The sequence below is a fragment of the Lytechinus pictus genome, chromosome 15 (assembly GCF_037042905.1).
Source record: "Lytechinus pictus isolate F3 Inbred chromosome 15, Lp3.0, whole genome shotgun sequence".
Lineage (NCBI taxonomy): Eukaryota > Metazoa > Echinodermata > Echinoidea > Temnopleuroida > Toxopneustidae > Lytechinus > Lytechinus pictus.
The window spans coordinates 2370755-2386816 of NC_087259.1; the positions used below are offsets into that span (position 1 = coordinate 2370755).

The window sequence follows — 16062 nt, forward strand, 5'->3', positions numbered from 1 at the left end:
AAGTACATTAAAAAATCCAATCAAAAAGCTCAATTTACACAAATTTTACATCATAAGAAACACCAAAATACAAAGATATGTTGTTTATCATGTTGGGAAGCATATGTTCAATTATGACAAGCATCTCCATCACGATAAACCAAAATTGAAAATACTTGCAGCCAATTAACATAAAAACAGTGGTCAAAGCAGTGATTTTGAGCCTAAAACAGACACTAAAGATGATATTTCTGTCAGTAGACTAGGTCTACAAGAAAGTAAACAACTTCAGTCGGGCCGGGCAGGGTACATGTACCAGCGGGGAAAAGATGCCACAAATACCTTAGGGTTCAAAGGGCTCAAAGAAATAAATTTACAATGAAGCAGCAAGATGGGATACTAGTGATAAAACTCTTCATGTGTCAAAATGTTAATCATTTTAATACTTATAGATTTGGCTTTCAATTCAGATGTCTGTAAAGATTTGCTATGCTTCTCCATTGCAGACAAGTACTGCATAATGTTCCTATTAAGTTTATCACAGAATGAACTGAACTTATTTAAGATTGATTGATAAGTCAAATTTTGTTTATTAGTTTAAGATCTGAGGAAGTCTCCTTCATAAATCTGTCACAGTACTTATGTTTACCAAATCAAATTCCCTTTCCCCCTCTTTCTTTCTATTTTCTTTTTGAGTCAATGGTACATGTGTACTTAAATGCAATTTGTTTTAAATAAAAATAATATTGAGCTTATTGTAATTCCATTTTTGTTCCTTCTTTGTAACTATTGCTATTGGGCTTGTAATGGTAGTAAATTCCATAGAATGTAATATGAACATATCAGTGTCATCATGATATTGATCATTTTTTTTATTGATTATTTTTTCTTTTACTGACCAATTTTTTATATAATTTAGAGATAAACAATGTATCATTTTGAAATATCAAGTGTGGTAAGTTCAGTTTAACAAAATGGGAAAAGAAAATTGTGAAGAAATGTATCAAGTTTATGTCTTCCAGTGTAGAGGTGTGTATAGCTTGGATTGGTGTTGAATTTTGTTGTTGCATTAAAAACAGAATACACAGTAGAAAATGAAGCTTACATTTATACTTTCTAATGCTGAAAGTATGATGCATAATGTGAACAAAATGTAATGTAGCTGCAACTCTTTGAGATATAAATACATTTCGATCACTACTGCTTTATTCGTAAAGGTCGCTTATTAACATAAAAATTTGGGGAGACTGGTGTTTTATATGGTGTTTTATAGGGATTGGTTTATTGAAATATAGTTCTTGTTTAATTTAACAAGAATGTATATGTAAGACGAGATGAAAATGTAGTGTTTAATAAAGACAAGTGACCTGTCTAGACTCTATGTATAGGATGCCACAATAGGAAGTGAAATTGATTTATTTTTTTCACCTTTTCCCCCGAATGTAGTGAACATTTATTTCTTATTTTATTCTATTTTCTATTCCCCTTTCTCCCCATTCTGTCTACTGTTTGAATGGGGGGGGGGGGGGGCAACAAAGCCTTGTCAAGATTGCACTTGACTATGGATGCCCATTCTTTATGCTGAATCACTATCTTAAAGGGGAATCCAGCCTTGGCCATAAAATGTTGTGTTGGGAAGAAGAAAAATAAATTAAACAGAATGGTGAAAGTTTGAAAGAAATCGGACAAGCAATAAGAAAGTTATAGCTGCTTTAAAATTGAGATCACTAATACTATGTAGATTTCAAATTGGCAATTGAGTAAGTAAATTATGATAAGGGGCAAGGACAACTTTCCCATAGGCCATGTACTTTATTATCAGGGATTTGTGGTTTTCTCCTAAGTACCCATTTCCCTGGGGCAGTAATCTAACTACAACCCAGATAGTGTATTGTTTTATGTCCTCATGAAAGAAAAATATAATTTGAAATAAAACTTTTGGAAAAAATGACATTTTAGCCATAATGTGTATTGGAGTACATGAAAGAGTAGTCCTTGCCTTACATCACTATGACATCCCATATGTGGCCAATTTGAAGTCTCCATGGGTATAGTGATTAACCAATATTTAAAATTTTTTAAAATTCATAACTTTCTTGTTGTTTGTCCAATATTGTTAAAACTTTCACCTATCAACTTGTCTGATTTTTCTTTTCCTTATAAAAACAAGTTTTTATTTGGGTTGGATTCCCCTTTAATTGATGTGCTAATTATGGGGGGGGGGGATCCTCACAGTGCACACAAATGGCCTGCCATAAATTGTGTGTGATTTCACTCAGTCTCTTCACTTGTGAACCATGGTCATGTAGACAAGGTCATGAAAGATTAAAAAAAATATATATATATTTTTTTAATTATTTTATTTATTTATTTAAAAACAGGGAAGCCCATTCAACAATGTGTTGGTCTCCCATGGGGCCCTGTGACAGTGTACATAGCATAACATAACAGTTATAACAATTCATTTACATAGCAACATCATAACATAAGAGAGGCATAAATAAATTAGTAAATACATGTGAAGGAAATAAGGAAACATACAATTGACAATAAAAGTACAATTATTTAAAAAAGCAGATGACGTGAAAGTAATAAGACGTGTATTGTTACAATTACAATTAGCCAAAATCTGTAAAATGAAGAAAGTAAGCTGAAGTTGTGAGTCGAACAAATGAATCAAAATAGAGGGCCAAATGTTAAAAGTTAATGAGGTACAGCTTAAAAAGAAGAATGCTTATGGGTCATGATTAGCTAATGCTAAATGCTTCTTCAAATGAAATTTAAATGATGCAAGGCTAATTTGAGATCTTATATCAGTTGGTAGGTTATAAGATCTCAAATTAGCCTTGCATCATTTAAATTTCATTTCATATTACTGCCCCCCCCCCACACACACACACAGAATAAAAGAAATGTGACTGCTTTTGGGAACTCTACGTACAAATTATTCAAATCAGTTTATTTGCCACATATCTTGTGTGAAGTGCTATGCATTTTTACAGTAAAATTCAAATTACATTTATTTGTACAGGGTTTTATGGTGAAGAGAGAGAGAGAAAAGAAATGATGCTCTTCTGGTATCAGAATGATGGTGTACTTGATTTATTAATTCATGTGTTGTTTAAGAATTGACATTTATAATATTACTATTGTGGAGATTTTTCTTGCCTACTTGTTGGTACTTTTTCAGAGCCAAAGTTGAATGTTTAAAGCCTTATAAGTTCTTTTGTGGGAGTATTTTATGTTTTGGTTTGAGGTATTAAAGTGAAGCATTACTGTATGAGGTTGAATTATGAGGAGATTTTTGTTTTGAAATGAATGTAATTAAATTGCAAATATTCATTGAAAATATATTAAACTTGTAATATTTGATTCATGTAATTTTACAAATCATGATATGAATGTTTGTTTTCTGGGCCCTGTATCACAAAGACTCATCAATCTTAAATATCAAACAATGATTCTCATTGGTTGATCATTGGTATGTTGATCATGATATAACATGGATCTTGATTGGCCATTGTCATGTAGCATTCATTGCTAATTGCTCTTTTAAAGATAATTGAAAGTAATTACAGCAAATGCTGATTTCATGAAAAAGTCTGTTAAACACCAAGATTAATTGTCACTACTATATCATGATAGATATACATGTATATCTGGTTCAGTTACATAAACTTAACTCTGTGTAATCATTAAATTTAAGTTGAAGATCACCAACACAGATAGGCATGTGTGGGACAGAGTATTATTATTTCTTGAAAAGATACCCGACATTGGATTGGAAAGTTGATGAAAGGCCATCTTGATGTATTAATGGCTATATAAAAGCAGAATTTTGTTATTATTTTTATTGCAAATGTTTGTGTATCAGGGTTCTTTTTTGACATGTATTGAAGAGAACCTGAATGAGTGCTGAAAAATGAAGTGAAAACTCAACAATAATTACTTGTTTATTATGCATGGTTAGTTATTTGATTGAAAATTTTTGTTTGTGGACAATATAATGCATTGCCTTACTACTATTTGTAAGTGCTTGATAATCTTTAATTGTATCGTAATGTTATATAGTTCAAGATAGAATCTTTTTCTTCAACTTTGAATTCAAGAAACTTCATATGTGTCTTAAAAATAAATGCTACTTATATCAATCTCATATTAGTTATCAAAGAATGTGTGTGCATAATGTGCTGAGTATGAAAATTATCAATTGTGATCCTATGTCTGTTTGAGTTTGAAGAAATAGAGACATACAATATGGGTATAATTTCATTATTGACATTTTATAGCATTGATTTCATCTCTAAATATTCAAATTCTACTTTAAAATCATTGTTTCATTTGAAAATGAAATGGTGAATATGTTCATGAAGTTTATTTATACAAGTGTTAGAATTATGTGATTTTTGTTGCCTGCAAATGAAATGTTTGTCACGTTGAACATTACCTATTACGTTTGATATTTGTTTGATTTTGTATAGCGTTAGCTTGACTTGCTTTGAAAGCTGTCTTGATATAATTGTGTAGCTGCAAAGAACAGAGAATGAGAAGATTTTGACTCTGTGGATACACTTCCCAACTTTGTCCTTTGAAGCTAGACTTACCTAAACCAGTCTTTATCTGCGGTAGCGTATGGAAAATCAAATGTGACATAATTGTGGAGTGTTGTGGCCCGGTGGATTAGTCTCCGGACTTTGAAACAGAGGGTCGTGGGTTCAAATCCCAGCCATGTCGTAGTTCCCTTCAGCAAGAAATTTATCCACATTGTGCTGCACTCAACCCAGGTGAGGTAAATGGGTACCTGGCAGGAATTTATTCCTTGAAATGCCACCTTGCCGTAAAAGGCTGCGGGGCTAAAGACGGTAATAATATCCAAGACAGTCCTTTGGAAGCGCATAGAGACGTTATTCATAATGTGATATGCACTATAAAAGAACTGTCTATTATTATAATTTTGAAATGATGGATTTTCAGTTTATCAGCCCATTTAGTCTTCAGATTATCAAAATGATTTCTAGGAATGAAAGTTACAGTAGTTTGCTATTTTAAGTATGAATCAGCTCTTAAAAATTGTAATTTCAGTTTGTCTTGCTTCTTGGTGCAAGCAAGTTATTTTGATATGTCAGGGATTTCAACCTTGATATTCATTGAGATCAAACAAATCATTTTACTACATTGTTAGTATTTTCAAAACGATAAAAACATTGCTCAAATTGTATGTTGGATAGAGACATGAATTTTGAGTTTATTATTATGCAAATTGTTATGTGATGAAATCACTATCAAATTTTATGTTTATTTAGAGCTAAAATTGTTGAAAGTGTTATACCAATGCAAGAAATTTTTTCGGTTACAAATGTTGGAAGAGTGATAAAACATGCGGAGGCAACGGGTAACAATGTTCGCTCCACTGACTTACTCTCCAATCACCCTCCTTTTATATTTTTTTTAGCATAACATTTTGCTACCAGTTGTCATTGAAGCATTTTAAGGTTCTATTCTCCTACACAATTGAAGTTATACTGTAAAACATACTTTTTTATTGTAGAGTTCATTGTTGAAGAGCTTACCGAGTAATACTCAATGAACTAAAGTAATGTGATAAGTTGAATTAGATATGTATTCAAACAAAACATAATAGAATAAAATGAATAAAATCCATATTTGATAATGATTTTGATATGAGTTATTAAGATCAGAATATAAAATACGGTAAAGTAAGATAGGATAAGGTTGAATAAAATAAGATATAAACTTAAGATAAGATAAGAAGAGAAAAGTTATGATATACAAGATGAAGTAAGGTAAGATATACAGTAATAAAATAATATTGAAATAGAATAATTATAATAGGATGAAATTGAATTTAGAAAAATTAAACAAAATTGAAGAATGAAATACTGTAGGATAAAGTAAACTACGTACGTGAAATAAGATGAAATTAATAAAAGAGAATAAATTTAAATAAAATCCTTTGGTTCCCATTTTATGCACCTCTTTTTAGAAATTAATAGCTTTCCATACATGATGTATAATTATCCGTTTAATCAACCCTGATATACAACATATTTACATTTTGAATGATGCATAAATAACTGATAAGTTGTTTCTTTTGCTTGTTATTTTGCCTGTTAATGTGATGTTAGTATTACTACTCATAGAGCTAAGAAGTGCAATCTTTTTCACATTTAGCGAAGCAATAAAAATACACTTTTTGCCAGTACTGTATAAAACTGTGTTTGTTTATTTATTTGCTTGTCATTTCAGGGGGAAATCCTCACCAACAAAAAATTGATTTTAATTAAAAGAGAAAAATTGTACAAGCATAAAACTGAAAGCTACTTCATATTGGATGTCAAACAATATAATCATGACATTTCAATTTTTTTTAATTACATTCATAAAATCAGTTCTTTGCACATACTGGTTGGTATGCAAAATGAGGGAATAAGAAAATATCTTAATTTTTCCTCTTTATTATTATGTGAAATAAAGTAATTCTTTCCGGAACATTATGGAACTGCCAATGTTCGAACCTGTTATGATTCAATGAAGAGTTTCCTTATTGTCAAAACTGCAAAGAAAAATGAAATATTGTATGATTCTTACAATAAAATTTCATATTAATAATTAAATAAGAGTGTGACATCATCTACTCTCTCATTTGGATATCAATATCTGTGATGTCACAAAATCAAAACTTTAAAATTAACTTCATTATTCATTAAACATTCATCAGTATTTTCTCTATGTTTTCTGCTTTTATTAAGTCTTTAGGGTCAACTTCCCATTTAACAGAATCAAATTTTTAGAGGATTTTCTCTTTTTTGGTAAATTACCAAAATTGACCATCCAGTATAATTCATTTTCACACATTTGAAGCTCTAAATTATAATGCTCTAAAATAATTGTAAATTTGCCTATTCCAAACTTAATTAAATTTAGCCTTTTTTTTCATTTTATTTGGTTTGCATTTCTTTTCTCTTCTATTTTTTGTTGCTGTATATTCAAGTTAAACCAGACAAAACAAAAGCAAGCCAAATTAATATTACAAAAGATGCATACACTGAATTCTCGATAAAATTACATTATTTCAAGGTTGAGCTTGAACCATCGAATTACAGCTGAAAAGGACATTTTTTTTAAATGGACCTTGTTCTTTCTCTCTTATATTGCCCGGTGTATGAGTCAAGTTTCCTTTTCAAATTGATAATTGTTTGCAGATCCCCTTTCGCAAAACAAAAGTCACACTTAGTGATCATGCATTTGCACTTGCTGCCCCCAAGCCCCCCCCCCCCAGCTATACAGAATAGCCTGCCAATTAAGAAGCTGTCCAACACTGATTGAAGTTCAAATCAAAATTGATGCATATCTCTTTATTTAAGAAAATTTGCTGTTTAGAGTTAAGTAAAAAGAGTTCTGAGCAAGCGCAGCTGAAAATATTCAAATAAAAGCTGTGCTACTACTATAAAAGTGAACTTCCTCTCCACTTCCTTTCAGTTTCAATTTGTCGAAACTATGAATCTGTATTTTTTGTAAAATCAAGTTAATCAACTGAATCCACACTCAAGAAGTCATGAACGTAATGGGACGCACAATTAGATATCCATGCAGGGGGGGCTGGAAGTTTTTCCCCCCAAAACAACTTTACTTGCTATATGAGGAAGAAAAAAACTTGACACACCATCAGTTTTTAAAAAATGGTCCACTGACAAATCATCTGAAAAGAAAGGTGAAAAAAAAAAAAAAAAAACTTGTCTCAATGGAGTAAGAATAAAAAACTTTCGTCAAAGAAGAAAGGGAATAAATGCATCAACCCAAACTTCCAGCTCCCCCGGCCCCGGGAGCTCCCCCCTCTGGCCCTGGGTATTTAATGGTGCGTCCCTAACTGCATGTAGAACTTTCACCATCGGCCATCTACCATATCGCATTATCCTACGAACTACGGTATACCCCGCGGCGCCACCTGTACCTGCAACTTGCACTGCGTGTGACGTGCTGCATACCGAATCGGGGACGGGGCCGGGGCGCGCGCTCTATCTTCTGTTTACCGAGTTTTGTTTGTTAACCTCTGAATTAACAACAGCGAATAATTTGTCCGAAAATCGCACACTCTTAACTGGAAAACAATCCCAAAATGGACCATTGATACCTCTTTCAAAGGGTTATATGATTGATCATATTTAGGAATCCTGAAAAACCTTTGGAATGGAGTTTCCATTTAACGTAAACCATCTTTTTGGTGAAAGTATTGCAGTTGTCGACCGAAATTTGAGGCCGTATCGGACACACTCGCACGGGTGAGTAGACAGCCGGGCGGAGCAGGCGTAAAACTTGTGGCTATCTGCCCCCACCAAAAAGCATTGCCTGGGTTAATGCTTGCATTGCAGTTGACTCACTTACTTCGGGAGTCGCTGTCTTGGAAAAAAAAAATCATAAATAATGCACGTGAGCGCTTGCATGCAGGGCCAAATAATGTGCGAAAAGAGCCAATCAGTTGGCAATGCAATAATAATGGACCGCACCGAGCCCGAGGTTTTATTTGGCGAGTAGAGCCCCGGGGGGGGGGGGGGGGGGGGGGGCCCGGGGGGGCCACTTCCATTCACGAGTGGATACCATGCGCGACCATGGGGTCTCGAAAAGCACCCTAAACACGTAATTTCCATATTCTGAAAATGCGCCCCTTAACAAGTATTGGCGTGTGAAACCCTACCCTTAACAAGTATTGGTAACAAAACGATACTCTTGGCAAAAGTTCCCTGAAATGAACCCCTAAACAAGTACAGGAATGTTTTATTGTTACGGGTCCTTCGGTCGTCGGCTTTACCTTATTTGGTTTAGTACGACCCCACCTTCTACACCTCGCGCAAATCGGACTCTAAACACGAAGTGTTGGGGCAAAAAGGACATCCTTTATAAAACATTTTAATTTTGTTTTATCATCCCCGCGAATTAGACCCTAAACACGTAATTTTCCTAGCGAAATAGATACCCTTTTTTCATTATTTTTGTGTTTTTGACACCCTTATCACGTTACGTACGTAACGTGCCCTATCGTGAAAAAGACATCCTTTTTACGTGTTTTTTTGGTCGCGCATGGTATCCACTCGTCAATGTAAGTGGCCCCCCCGGGGGGGGGGGGGGCACTTACTTACCACTTACATTGACGTAAAAAGGATGTCTTTGTCAATATAGGGTATAGGGCATGTTACGAACGTAACGTGATAAGGGTGTCAAAAACAATAATGAAAAAAGGGTATCTACAAATACATTATTTTCGCTAGGAAAGCTACGTGTTTAGGGTCAAATTTGCAAGGGTGTAAAGAATTACGACTAAAATGTTTTATAAAGGATGTACTTTTGCCCCAAGAGTCAACACTACGTGTTTAGAGTACGATTTGGGCGAGATGTGGGAGGTGGGGCTGTACTAAACCCAATGATATAAGGTAAAACCGACGTCCGTGACAATAAAAATATCGCTGTACTTGTTGAGAGGGTCAATTCAAGGAACTTGCCAAGAGTATCGTTTTGTTTCCAATACTTGTTAAGGGTAAGGTTTCACACGCAAATACTTGTTAAGGGGTGCATTTTCAGAAAATTGAAAATACGTTTTTAGGTAGACCAAAAGCTTCGGTCTCTGTTATGGGTCTGCATTGTCGAACCCAGGTCCTTGCGGAGCAGGCATTGTCATCTACTGGACAGGACTGAACTGCATACCGACCTGCATCGGCAAGCCTGTTGCTAGAAATTCGAGTAGCTTTCATGCTGAAATGGTCGCCATAGAAACAGCTGTGGAACATGTCACCCTGAAGAAACCAGCCCTAGTCGATCAGGTAGTGCACATTCTCACTGACTGTCAAAGTGCTGTCATGGCCATGACCAGTTCTCTCCACTCTTCATCGTTCCCAGAGGTTGTGTCTCGCACTAATAAAAACATCACTCTTCTAAGAAGTAGAGGCACTACTGTCACCATCACATGGATCGCTGGGCATGCAAATATCATGGGAAATGAACTTGCTGACCAACTAGCCAAGGATGCTGCTTTGGAAGCTGCAAGCTCATCATCATAGCTTCTGAAATTACTCTGCACAAGGAAATTGCCAAGATTATCCGTAAGAACACTGAGAAGCTGTGGCAACGACGATGGGACAGATCTACAAAAGGAAATTGGACATACCAACTCCAGCCCACAGTTGCCAGGAAGAATGCACACAGCACTCTTCCAAGATCCACAGAAGTGAAGCTGATGAGGATGCTCACAGGACATACCAAACTCAATGACAATATGCACAGAATTTTCCCTCACAACCACCCTTCACCTAACTGCAGTTGCAACAGAGACACAGAAACTATAGAGCATGTCCTTCTCTACTGTTCACTCTATGAGTCCAGTAGACTGAAGATGATACAGACCATAGAGATATGATACAGCAAAACTAACACTCCATACCATCTCAGAGAGATCTCGGTGGTCACCCTCCTGGGCTTCAACCCTGCAATGACCAAGCAAATGCAATCTATCATTAGAGCATCGGTGGTAGCATTTGTCTCATCCACCAGCGCTAACATCTAGCCAAACTAGCCAACAAAACAATTACCTAGCAGTTTTTCTACCTTTGAGTTCTCAACACTAAGTGTCTACCGAGGAGACTACTAGGGCGTGAAACAGGCCCAAAACGAACAACAACAACAACAATGTTGGTTGTTCCGCTGATCTCCGTTGGCTCCACTCACCAAATACAGAGACCGAAGTTCTAGCTCGATCTGTACAGGGGACTCAATGGCCATAATGTATATGTATTAAGTTCGGATAAAACAGGTTAACAGGGAAGTGAAGTTGCGCGACAGCCGAAGTAAGTCACTGTTTTTTCCCCTTTTAAGTTATTTTTCCCCATTTCGGTGCATTTCAGGCCAAAACAGAATAATAATCTTTATTTTGGTAGTTCTTTTTATATAAATAAAGACGAAAATCGACGAGCTCCGTTGGGGGGATTTTACCTTACCTTACCGAGAATACTGGAAGAATTAGCAGTCGAGCTTCCAGGTCTATCTTCTAATTTTGTCTGCTTCATTCATGCTTCAAAAAGTTTAAGGAGGCAGTGGGGCAAGTTGGTGAAAATTGACTTCTCATATCTAATTAAGATATGAGATATTTTGCATTGTTAACCCTCAAATTGGGGGCTGCACGATAGCGAGCCGTCTGTGTACGAGGAGAAAAAAAAAAAAAATTTAATGTTAAAAAACTCCTCGAAACAGACGGCTGCCAGCTGTCTAGTGTTTAGGGTGCTTTTCGAGACCCCATTGTCGCGCATGGTATCCACTCGTCAATGGAAGTGGCCCCCGGGGAGTCGAGCACTGAGTTCTATGTACCAGAATGCGTGCATTGTTTGTTTTATACAACCCCCCCCCTCCTCCATGTTACTGAGTTGCCTCGAATGCTATATTTGATCTAAATTCTAGATCTAGATCTAAATAATTGATTAATTCCAGTCCTCGCACTATCCTGCACCCTGACGTCAGAGTGCAAGATATTAAAGATAGATTTGGTATAGTCAGAGTGCAGGATAGTGCATTTTGGATGCCATAGTGGAATTCGCTGAATATCGTGTGATCTGATTCTGGTGCAGTCCGGGGGAGGAACCTTATAATCAAATTTAAATTCTACATTAGGCCACCAAAAATCACTCCTCTTGAAATTGTAATACATGTACATCCTTAGACTAGTAGAGTCTACTACAAGCTCAGGAAGACTATTCCATAAGTTATAGATTCTCAGTGTAAAAAAGTTCTTCCGTGTATTAATATTAGCTCTAATTTTGAAAAGCTTGTGTGCATGACACCTTGTACTGGTGAGAGAATTAAGTTGCAAACATGGGCAACAATGATCAGGGTCATATTTGTGAAGAATCTTAAAGGTCTCTATCATGTCACTCCTAGCTCGTCTATAAACAAGAGTAGGCAAATTAAGCTTCTTCAGTCTCTCGGGATATGAGAGCCCTTTCAAAGATGGGACGTAGCGAGTAGCTAGTCTCTGCACATACTCAAGTGCATCGATATGTTTTAATTTGTATGGATTCCTCACAGCGTGACCATACTCTAGATGAGGCTGAACAAAAGCCTTAAAGTCTCTCAAACATATCTTCATCCAGAAAAGCAAATGGCCTTATATTTCATAAAACTTCCACCATAAATACACTAATACCGACAAAAAATAAAGATGTAATCTTTTGCCGAAATCAGTTTTCTTTTTTATGATCTAGATCAGCTTCCGATCGCAGCCCTCTTCGTACCCCTCGCGTGATAAATGGTAATTGCATTTAATACTGAGCATGTGTTTTCTGTGACATGTGTTTTCTGTGGGAATAATTGGAAATTTAAAAAAATTGATCAGCTATTTTGTTGTTTTGAGAAAATAAAGACTTTCAAAATGTGTTTTGGTCCTTTTTAATCCTATTTCTATTCAAATTCCTTTGGAAGGATGTTGCAAAGTTTAAGCGTATTGAAATTATTTCTTGATGCATATTAATACACCTGTTTGGTAATACAAGGCCAGTGGGTAATGTAATCACTAGACTAACGTTAGAGCTTGAAACTTTCCCAAAATGAAAGCAGCAACAATGAATTCTAAAGACCAATAACAATGGGAGATTCAGTGTACATGTAGGTCTATTTTTGTATTAGGCTTGATATCAGCGAATCCATCAATTCTGTAAAAATATGTACACTGTAATAACTAATGTAGCATTTGGTGCTGCAGAGTTCAGGTCGCTGCATTCCGCTGACAGTACACCCCCAAAAGGCTGCATGTACATAGTGTTCATTGTATTCATTCCATTGCTGCCAATCATTTTATTTACAAGATTACCTTCCATTGAGTCAAACAATCAGTACTCCTATCACCAAGCACTATTGTTGTTTACTACACATGTAAGGAACTTTATTTTAAAAGTACACTGTATAGTTAAGTATTGACTTGTTTTGTAATATTTGTGTTAAATTCGTTCAGTTCAAATCATACAGAAAAAAAAGATACTAGTTCCACATGTCGAACAAAACATGCAGGCCTAGATCTATGCAAGTTCAATCAAAGTAAAGAAGCTGATATCAGATCTCCCCCCCCCAAAAAAAAAGAAAATGCTGTTTATTCTTTTAATCCAGATTTCATGTAATATCATCAATAGAAATGAAACCAAAGTCTGTCATGATCACATTGGGTGATTTCAAGTACGGTTTTGAAATCTGGTGTTGGTGTTGTGACAACACCAACACCAGCTACAACACCGTACTTGAAATCAGGCTGGTGTTGGGATTGACCTCGGAAAATATGACGTATTTCCGGCAGTTCGTGTTGAATGCTGGTGTTGAATGTCGTCTGCCAAACCCAGCACTGTGGCTGGTGTTGACGATCTACATGCAATTTCCCCATTCACCAACACCAACCCCAGGGATTGGGAAAATCATGATTTCAAGTTCGGTGTTGGTGTTGGCAATCTCAAGCTCGTGAACAGGCGGCGAACATGATGAAACATCCCCGTAAAATTAGCTTTTACAGTTAAGATGAGTACAAATCATTTGAGCTGTATATATTTTGATGAAGAATAATGTTCACTCTTTCGAATTCTTGAATTAATTAAAACATTGGTATTCTGTACGATGAAAATTTTAATGCATTTCTCCCCGATTTCATTTTCGTTGTCAAGACTTCTCGCGTGAAGTTGAGATGATTTAGCAGCGCAGAGGCGTGACGTCATGTACTATCAATAACGCAATCGGTATCATTCCTCTGAACCCAGCTCGGTGTTGGAGCTCGGTTCAGCGGCCTTTTTACGCTCTCAACGCCAACACCGAACTTGAAATCACCCATTGTCTTTACTCTCTCTCTCTCTCTCTTTAGATCTGAAGACCACTATGCAAATCTAGAGAAGGTCATTGATCAGATGGGAATAGCATCTTCAAAGGTAATGTTTTCTTATCAAAATTGTTTCCACAATGGTAGTATTGTGAAGGGGTGTGTTATTTCTTGTATTAAGATTAGAATATGAAGGAAATCCAAATTAAGGTGAGCGGAAATTTGATTTATACATTTTTAAAGGACATTTCGATCAGAAGTGTGTTTCACAGAGAGCTGAGTGTGACGTGAAATCACACATAAATTCCCAGTTTCTTGCTGTAAAAAAAAAGACCGACCACTGCTTGGTGCTTGAAGCATGTGTGGGATCCCATGTGTAGATGTGTTTGTATTTCAGATACACGTATACTTTACAGTTTACACTATATCTAGTACAGGCAAGAAGATGCAAGATTGGAAAGAGTGTAAAACCTGTGTCCCCCTCTAAAGCTTGAAGAGGAGACTCTTGATCATTTGAGAAATGATTTTCAAACTGAAAGTCAGGGATATACTGAAAGATTACCTATGGTATTTGACTGCACGTTTATCTAGCTGATTTTTCCACATTGATTTACTCTAAAGGGCCGTCTGCACCAGCCCGAGTTTTCAAATTAGCGTGCTATTTCTGATCCCGATCTGAACTATCTCAAGATTATTTGTAATGGAGACACAATTATCGCGCTAGTTCGCAGGATTAATCTCGAGATTGCAATCCCAAGTCAACTTGGGATTATTTGCAAACTAGCGCACTATTTTACGAATTATCCCGCTAATTCGCAGGTGCAGACGCACTTGGGATTATTTAATTCACGGCGTCAGACCAAAATCCATCGATGCCTTGCTCAAGCAGAAATCACTCTTCTGGCAATGGTGGAGACGGGGTTTCTTGAATCTCAAGATTAATCGCAAAGAGGGCCAATCGGGCTAAAATCTCGAGATTGAGCAAACTCGGGCTGGTGCAGCACCGCCTTGAGATTGCAAGTATCCAAACATCCTGAGAGAAATTCCTGCTAAAGCCCCTTGTATTTTTTAAACAAAAAAGTACCTAAGTGTTTGTACATGTATTAATTACAATACTTTCCTTTCACCTCTGACAAAACCTTTGTACATTACTGATTGGGTGGAATTCCAACTCAGGATAGCAGATAACCTGTTCATACATATATTGCTGAATATCACATTAAGCAGGTACATGTATACATTAAGTATGGATGAGAAGTGAAGCGTGAAGTCAATGCCATGTCCCAACCCATTGTGACACTGAATGAGTTTGCTTTGAATCTTTGGCTAAAACTTTGAAAATGTTAAATTGATTTTGTAAAAAGTTTAGTGATTTGTGATAAGAAGAAATGATTCCCTTTTGGATGAAATCTAGTCATGGTCCATTGACTCCATTCACAGATATAAGAAAATGAAAATGATTTTGGTACCATTTTCAGACAAAAATCTTATTTTTGGCAAGGCCATACTGCCTGTTTAAATTGAAAAAATATATTTCAAAGGTTTGTTCAGCCCGACTATACTCAGTAACGCTCTTGTTTACAAAGTTAAAGAGATATGAGGCATAATAATGGGGAACGTTAAACGTTTCATGAATGTTTTTTCAGCAATTTCAATGAAAAAAGTGTTATACCTACTGCAGATTCTTGCATCTGCACTGTACATGAATTTGCACTGAGAGTAATTTAGTCTGTGAAAATCATTAAGGGGATGGTCCGGGCTGGAGGTATTTATATCTCAATAAAAAGAGTAAAATTCACAGAGCAAAATGCTGAATATTTGATCAAAATCGGATAACAAATAACAAAGTTATTGAATTTTAAAGATTTGCATTATTTTGGTGAAACGGTTCTAGGCATGTCTTTATGAATATTCATTAGGTTGGCGGATGATGTCATATCCCCACTTGTTCTTTTGTATTTTATTATATGAAATTAGGTTTATTCAAAATTTGTCAACCAAGAACTAAAACAATTGGATTGACAACTGATTATAAAGTGCATTAGTTATTTATTGCCGCAACTTATTTCATCACAATGAAGACACATCATTTATACATCTATGAAAAAATGAAACATTTATGATTTCATGTAATAGCATAAGAAAGAGGAAAGTGGGGATGTGACATCATCAGCCCACCTAATGAATATTCATGACAATGTGCATATAACTGTTTTCACAAAATATTGATAAAT

At 35.8% G+C, this 16062-nt stretch overlaps 1 protein-coding gene across 1 annotated transcript in view; it reads left to right on the top strand.

Annotated features, from left to right (window-relative positions):
• Positions 1 to 7901: 7901 nt before the first annotated feature.
• LOC129277605 (alpha-tubulin N-acetyltransferase 1-like) overlaps positions 7902 to 16062 on the top strand; it is a 29938-nt gene continuing 21777 nt past the window's right edge. The window contains exons 1-2 of the mRNA XM_054913759.2: positions 7902 to 8279; positions 13874 to 13937. Coding sequence (XP_054769734.2) covers positions 8188 to 8279; positions 13874 to 13937 — 156 coding nt within the window. The 5' untranslated portion in view covers positions 7902 to 8187. The remainder of the gene's footprint in view (positions 8280 to 13873; positions 13938 to 16062) is intronic.